Source organism: Monoraphidium neglectum, assembly GCF_000611645.1.
Source record: "Monoraphidium neglectum strain SAG 48.87 unplaced genomic scaffold scaffold02915, whole genome shotgun sequence".
NCBI lineage: Eukaryota > Viridiplantae > Chlorophyta > Chlorophyceae > Sphaeropleales > Selenastraceae > Monoraphidium > Monoraphidium neglectum.
The window spans coordinates 1-7,737 of NW_014010713.1; the positions used below are offsets into that span (position 1 = coordinate 1).

Sequence of the window (7,737 nt, forward strand, 5' to 3'; positions counted from 1 at the left end):
CCCCCACCCCGCACCCCCCTGCAGCCCGAGAACGTGCTCGTCAAGACCGAGCCGGCCGCAGCCCTGGGCTTTGTGTCCAAGCTGGTCGACTTCAGCCGCTGCTGCATCCTGGACGAGGAGGGCAAGGCCCTCGGACTCGCAAGCGGCCCGCCCGCACCCGGCACGCGGCGCCCGAGCGTCGAGATCGTGCGCGGCCAGGAGCGCAAGCGCCAGCTCGGCGTCGCCGACGACGTCCACTCCTTTGGTGAGGCCGGCGACCACAAGCAACTCACTGCCTCGCAGCGCCTGGCCTGCCTGTCTCCACTTGTTTGCCTGCCCCCTTGCCCTCAGCTCTCATGTATGAGAAATAGAAATCTCATGCCCCGCGGCACTGTCGCGCAACCTCTCTAACGTGTTTGCCGCGGCCCAACCTCCCCCCTCGGTTGTCCCTCAGGTACCCTTATCTGGGAGGTCTTCACGCGCAGCTGCCCGCCAGAGGCGGCCTCCGACTGCAAGAGCCCCCCGCCCCCGGCCCCTGTGCCAGGGCCGTACGCGGGCCTGGCGGCGTCCTGCTGGGCCGCTGACCCCGCGTCGCGCCCCACCATGGAGGAGCTGGCTGAGAGCCTGGAGCAGCTGGTGGCCGCTGACATGGAGCTGCGCGGCTTCGACTGAGGCGGCACAAAACCCAAACCCGAGAGCTGGTGCAAGGGGTCCATCCCCCGCCTCAAGGGGGTTAACACGGTGACCAGCCGGCCGCAAGCTGGCGCCAAGACTGGCCTCGCAGGAGAGTGTTGGACAGGTTGGCGCCCCCCCCCCCCCCGGCCGCGCCGCCGCGTTGCCCAAACGAAGGCCACCAGCGGGCCGCGCGCTGGCGTGCCAGCAGTTGCTGTGGCGGGGTGGTGCATGGCACCCCTACGCTTGAAACGCTGTATCCTTGAAATGCCACGTGGCGCGGTGCGCCGTGCCGCTGTTTGTCGCGATCTGATCTAATTCCTCCCAGGGGTTTCCACGACGAGAGTTGCATGGGCCGGCGCCGACGCCTTGTTGGCCGGTGGGCAGGACCCCGCGTGTTTCATCCTCCTTTTTCGCCCTCCCAAGCGTGTCGGACCCAACTTCACCGCGAACTTCACCCCGTACCATCGAAGCTTCCTGCGGCCCTTTGGCGTTGCCGCCGCTGCCTTCATACTGCTAGGCTGGACTCCCCCTAAAGGGCGGCTGCAGCGCACACAAGAGATCCCTGGGGACAGGCCGACCCCAGCCACACTGCTGAGGGATGCCCTCGTGCACCCTCAGCGGTGGCGAGCGAGACTTGCCCTTCCCCAACGTGGGGGAAGTTTCCGATCACGAGCGCCACCCCTGTGGTTTTGCTGCGACTATGGTTTCAGATGCAAGACATGCACACGCGCGAGACAGGATACTCACGGGTGCACTGCTGCCAGATGATGATGATGAGGGACATGCGTGGGAGTTGTGAACCACCGCATCGGTTGCGCAAGGTTGCGTACGCCGTCAACACGCACACACCGTTTATCTTTCGGCATGTCTTCGTGTTCCCTTGCAACCCTCACATTGGCAGCTGCCACGTTGGTTGGCTCCTTCCCATTGTTTGGTCCACTGCCGCCCGCAGTTGCTGGGGCACATGGGGATGTTTCGTGTGATGACTTTGTACGGGGTTGAGCCTGACTTGGTCAGCCTGACACACGCTCCCTGCTTGTATACCGGCGCGGCTTCACAGCATGCCGGTCGCTCTGCGGCCAACGTCCCTTTGTTCGCGTCCCCCAGCAGGCGGGCGTGGTAGCATCTGTCTCCCATCAGGAACTGGTTGGCCCGGCCTCCCCTGGTGGCCCGGAATTTTGTTGCATGACCTGCACCTCACCCTTGGGCGCCATGCGCTCCTAAGTGGTGCGCGTGTCGCGCCGACGGGCTGTCTGCACATTTTCTCATGGTGCACGAACGTTGTATAATCTCGGGGCTCCCGCTTTATCGTCTGCGTTGGCCACGCTGCGCGCGACGAAGGTCAAGGTGGCACGTTGTGCGGCCAAGCAGCGGCTGGATCATTGCAGTTGACCGCTGCTCAATTTGTTGACGCACTGTTACCGTGCTTGTGTACGGAGCACACGCACATCTTGGTCATGCCTCATGCCTGCGGTCGCTCTGTCGAGCAACACCCTGCAGCGTTCATTGTTGATTGGCGGATATTGTCAGGGTTCCTTGTGTGTCAGGGTTCTTTTCGGTGACGCCCTTGATTGATTGCTTGGTACACTACCCACCCCCCTGCCTTGTGTCCCACACGTGCCACACATGTTGGCTGAGTCAGCCTCCGCGTTATTCTGTTCTCGTGGGCACCTGTACGACACGTTACCTGCACCACCTGCAAGGGTCCACCTCAACCCCGCCTCTGCACCCGGGGCTGAGCGCTGTCCTTCCGGTGATGGGAAGAAGCGAGGCGGCCACGCCGGGCTGGTCTTGACATATTGTTTCACCGCAGTGATCTCTGGTCCAGTGCACGCACTGGACCAACAAAACTGCACAACCTGCGTTGCCGTCTGCCGTGGCTGTTGCCAGCAATCCTGATATATGCACCGTCCACTTTGGTTTTTCACCGTCGTACTTTGTGCAAGGGGTTTTGGGCCTGCTTTTGTAATGGTCGAACTTGTGATGATTTTCGTGTGTGCCTTTGGGGGGGGCGGCGGCACCCACAGCCCTGCAGTGCAGGGGCTCAAGGGTAAAGATCCAGCCAGCACTTTAAGTGCGCATAGCCAGAAGTAGGGCCCAGCAGGATGAAGATTAGCAAGGCGGATGCTTGTGGATGGCAATGCGTGATCATGCATTGCGCTTGTCTGTGCCCTCACGCTCTACTAGGGTATGTAATACATTGCAGGATCCAGAAGCGGCACATATACCAGCACATCAGCAAGCAGCTCCAGGTTGGTGATGTCTTTGCATATGCCTGCGAGTGGGGAGGAGGGCAGCGGGAGGTTGCTTTGGGCAAGGGGCATCTGCTTTTTGACAGGCATACACATAAGGGTGTGCGTGCTGACTGCTTGGATGCAGTGTGGTCTGCTCCCTGTGCGACTGTATGGTGCGGTCTCTTTGGTGTGGCCTGAATGGAAACCTGTGGCAGTATGGAGGGGATTTGTCCTCCGCACAGCCCGACCCAAGGTAGGTTGCACAGATGGGCAGCAATGTCTTTGGCTGCAAAATTGAGTTAATGGCACCACAAATGCGGCAAGCGGTGAGGCGCAACGTTTGCTTCCAATGCGCGTGGAGCAGCTAGATTACAGGCTACTCTACACTCTGATGACTGATGGTGAGTCACGAGTCTGAGGCGCGCAGTTGTGATGAACACAAAGCCCCCACAACCAAATTCTTGGCAGATTCCACTATAGTGAAGTTTTTCGTGCCATCAATCCTACTTGTGGCTTGCAGGAGAACACCAATGAGCAGCTGTGGAGCGTAAACGTTGCAGGCGCTGTCTTGTCATCTTGGTCTTCCATACGGTCAGTGTGGACAGGCGGTGCATGCACACATGCCCATTTGAATGGCTGTTGTAGTAGGCCGATTGTGTGAATCTGCCCATGTTCTTGTGTGGATCTGCCCATGTGTGATTCTGCCCGTGTTCTTTTGTGGATCTGCCCATGTTCTGTGTGGACGAGCTTTGTTCCTGGGTCAACGGCTGTGTGCCTCATCACCACCGCACCTTCTCATTGTGCAGCTGCGTTGTGCCTGCGGTCTTCAATGCAAAAGCCTGATGTGTAATATAGCGCAAAGAATGGGTGCTTGCGCCCGATCATCGCATGCTACGCCTTATATCATTATATGGACTGCGTGTAGGCAGAGATCAGCACGAGCAGACCTCACTCCCACCGTACGCCCGTTACATCGTAGACGTCACGAATTGAGCTCATACCTTGTATCTACGAATTTATAGCTTGTATCGCGACACACCAGCTTGTACAACACACTGACAGCCCACGTACGGCGCCTGCTGCCGTCTGCAGCGGGCGTGTAGATGGCGCAGGATGCCAACACCCTGCCTCATTCGCGATTGGCAGAGAGGGCGCCATGCTGCGTGGCTGTCCTGTGCGGGGTGCCTGGCGCCGGCAAATCCACCACAGCGGCCGCCATTCGCGACCACGCCTGTGCGATGCATATAGGTGTGCAGAGCAGTGACGACTACTTGCATGGCGGGGCGGGTGCTGCGCCCTCTGCATGCGCCTCACGGCATGACCGCAACCTAAAACGATTGCCCACATGCCGGCCACTATGCGTTCATGGCTCAACCGCCCACAACAGCGGATGTGGTGCTGCTCAGCCTGGACGAGCTGCTGGAGGGGGCCGTGCGTAGGAACAACCCAGCAAGTGCGGAGCATGTCAACACCTTCTGTCCCGCCGCCTGGCAGGTGCGCACCACATGCAGGACCTCTGAGAAGACGCAAGCCCCCTGTGTCTTGATTGCCAACGCAGGGCAACAGATGCACGATTCTGAAACACAACACCGTCACCATGTCCTGCAGGAGGCACGCACGCAGCTGTTGGACCATGTGCGCCAGTGCCTGGTCAGTGTAGCGGCAGGGGGGCAGAGCCGTGGCTGCCAGCAACAAACGGACGGCCCAGGCGAACCGGGGGCACAACTGCCGCTGATGGTCTTGGTCGACGACAACAACACCCTGCCAAGCATGCGGCGCGCATTTGCTCGCCTCGCGCGCGATGGTGAGAGCCCCTGTCATGCGGCGCGGAAGAGTGCAGTGCGCGTTCTTGTACCACTCGCCGTTTGCAACCTCTGCACATCTCGGCATGAGACGGTTGCAAGCCAGCCCCCTCCCCGCCCACATGCTGATGCGCCCTGCCGCGCGCCCCAGGTGGTGCCGCCTACGTCCCAGTGCTCTGCGACTGCCCGCTGGTGAATCACTGGAGCACACCATGCTGCAGCTGCCGGGACAAGCCGTTGCATGAGTGCAGCATTGTTCTCATGAACGATGTCCATACTGTTGCGTTGATGTTTTCCACTGTCCTTTGATGCCTTGTTCAGTTGTGCAGGCACAGCTGCATGCGCTTCTTGGAGGATCACTCCATACTGTTCTCACACCCACATGTTGTTCACAAGTGCTGCCCGCCATCCTACACTTTGCTCAACCTTACAGGTGATCGCAATGCAGCGCAACGCCGCCCGCACCAAGGCGCGGCGCATTCCGGACGAGGTGGTGGTTCGCATGGCGCGGCAGTTGGAGGAGTGGCCCCCTGGGCGCGCGGCCTGGGATACGCCAATGGTGGTGCTTAACACTGGGGGGCGCCCTGTGGATAGGTGAGACCACAGGCCAACACAAAAGCTCGACCGCCCCTGTTTTTCTGCTGGCCCAAGCTCTGGACCGGCACACATAAGACGCCTCCCTTGCGCGACACCGCCGCCATCGATGCTCAGACTGCTGGCCTGGGAGCAAGTGTGGGCTGCGTGGGGGCGGCCTGCGCATCACGCGTCCCAGGACGAGGTGGAGGCTTGCCAACAAACGCGTGAAGAGAGCCGCGCCGCCACCTCCGCCAGCCTCCTGCATGCTCTCGACCTGCACAGCCGGCGCGCCGTGGCGGCTGTGCTGGCCGCAACACCGCGGGTGCGGCTCCAACCACACAGAGTGGACACGTATTGCTCAAGGACTGGGACTGCCTTCAATCGGCAAGCGCATGCTTTTTGCTTGAGTGCACTGGCCACCACAAGGAAAAATGCCAACGCCGTGGTCGCACAACAGTGAAAATGTTGCACCGAGCGACTTGTGGTGATGTGCATGTCTCCCTTTCACCACCCTACCCGTTTCAACACTCACAGGCCTTGTGTGCAGCTACAGCGGAACACTTAAATCGCCACCGCAAGGAGCTGCTGCGACAGGGGCGCCAGCTGTTGGCTAGCCAGGAGCCGCGGGCTCAAGGGGCAGCCGCGCGTGACTATGATGGTGCCGATGTATCTGAGAATGCGGCTGCACTGCTTGATCGCTTGTTGGCTGGTTTTCTGGCCGAATACTCCATCAGCAAACCAGTCCTAGGGGCGTGAGTCGCGACAAGCATACGACAATACACACGTAGCTGCAACTGTTACAAGCGCATTGACACCGGTTGGCTCAGCTGCTTCAAGCGTGTTGCAGCTTACAAGCTGCCAAGCTAATGAAGGACACGTGTGGCTGCAGCCACTGCGCTGCGCTGGCCACCATTGCATATTGCCAAGGAGCAACCAGGGATTCCTTGAGCGTGCACATTGCCCATCACGACGCCACCGTCGTCGTCGTGTCGCAACCGCCCTCACTTGCTGCTGACCAGCTCTGTCTTCTTGCCAGTTTTCTTGACCGTCTCCAACACCACCTCTGGCGACACACTGCCCTTGACCACCACCTGCTGCTTCTCGAGGCTGACGTCGTACGAGTCCACCCCTGTCACAGGGTTGCAGTGATGGTGGTGCATGCACGTGCACACGTGTGTGTGTGTGTGAGAAAGAGAAAGGAGAGGGAGAGAAAGAGAGAGAGAGAGAGTGTGTGTGTGTGCACACGCGCGTGCACGTGCACACCCACGTTTGTGTGTGTGCACGCGCATGCCATGTGCATTTGGGTGTGCAAGATGCCGCGTGAAATGTTTAGGCCCGAAAATAAAGGGAGCAGGTACAGCACACCGCGTGATTGACATGACCTACGTCGCGGCCTGCTGACGCCCAGCTGGACAGCACCTGGCTTCACTGCCTGGCCATGGCGATCTGGCTACGGCCAGAGCATGCCCAACGTACCCCTGCACCAACAAGCTGTACTGCATTCATTGGGGATCCCTGCATGCGCACGCCCCGCTTGCGCACCCTGCAGCTTGGCCAGCACGCGCTCCACAGCACCGCTGCAGCCGCTGCACGCCATGTCCACCTTGAGAACCACCTATATGCATGCGGATATATCAGTACGTGTGAGGCGCAGCCAGCACTTGTCATGCCAGCGGCACGAACCTCACCTCGTTTGCCATGATCCTCGGCACAGGTCGGATGCGACGATGTCAATTGATCAAAGATGCCGTATGCACGCGCACGCGAGTGCTTTTAGGGACCGTCCTGCACACCATCTTTGTGCTCTACATGATGACTCATGTGCATTGCGGGAGTTTGAAAGCATCGCGATGTTTGAGGCTCTGCCGGTCTGGACAATGCACGCGGTCCAAATGAAGAGGACACTGGAATGCTCTTGACGCATTCAAGAGCACCTGCTCAGATCGTTGTTGCCGCAGTACACGCTACCCAGGCTGGTGTTACAGAGAACTGTTGCACGTCCGAAGGGAATGAACACGTGATAACATGAATGCCGCGGGAACCATCCAGCTCAGCCCCAGAGGCGCAAGCGAGGGGCAGCATTTGATGCTGCCCGAGGTGGCGGCGTCGACAGTGGCGATGGCAGCTGCGGAACCGCGGCGCAGCCTGCAAGGAGGCAACAGCCAGGAAGTGCGGCAGCAATTGTCAGCCCCAACACCTGCAGCTTTGGCCCCACCAGCACCTGCCGACCCCGGTATGGCCGCCAGCCTCGAGACGTCCCTGCTGATGGCGCAGCGAGCGTTGGTGGTGCGGCGCGAGGCGCTCTTCACACTGCTGGACGAGGTCACCGCGCTGCGCTCAGAGAACGAGCTGTTAGCTTCTGTCATATGCGATCCCGGCCTAGGCGCCCTGCGGCAAAGAATGCAGCACCTTGAGGTGAGCAGGGTTGAGCAGGGCTGTGCGGCTCTGATGATGCGTATGTGTGTGTGCGT

The 7,737-nt window shown here is 60.2% G+C and overlaps 2 protein-coding genes across 2 annotated transcripts; one reads left to right on the forward strand and one right to left on the reverse strand.

The window, feature by feature from the left end:
* Nucleotides 1-6,282: 6,282 nt before the first annotated feature.
* On the reverse strand, nucleotides 6,283-6,966 carry MNEG_11804 (copper chaperone; the record flags this gene model as incomplete). The annotated part of the gene is made up of 3 exons (XM_014039723.1): nucleotides 6,283-6,395; nucleotides 6,809-6,881; nucleotides 6,955-6,966. Coding segments are annotated over 3 exons (198 nt in total), but the record flags the coding sequence as incomplete, so codon positions are not given.
* Nucleotides 6,967-7,501: 535 nt separating this feature from the next.
* Nucleotides 7,502-7,681, forward strand: MNEG_11805 (hypothetical protein; the record flags this gene model as incomplete). The annotated part of the gene is made up of 1 exon (XM_014039724.1): nucleotides 7,502-7,681. A coding segment is annotated over one exon (180 nt), but the record flags the coding sequence as incomplete, so codon positions are not given.
* Nucleotides 7,682-7,737: the final 56 nt, after the last annotated feature.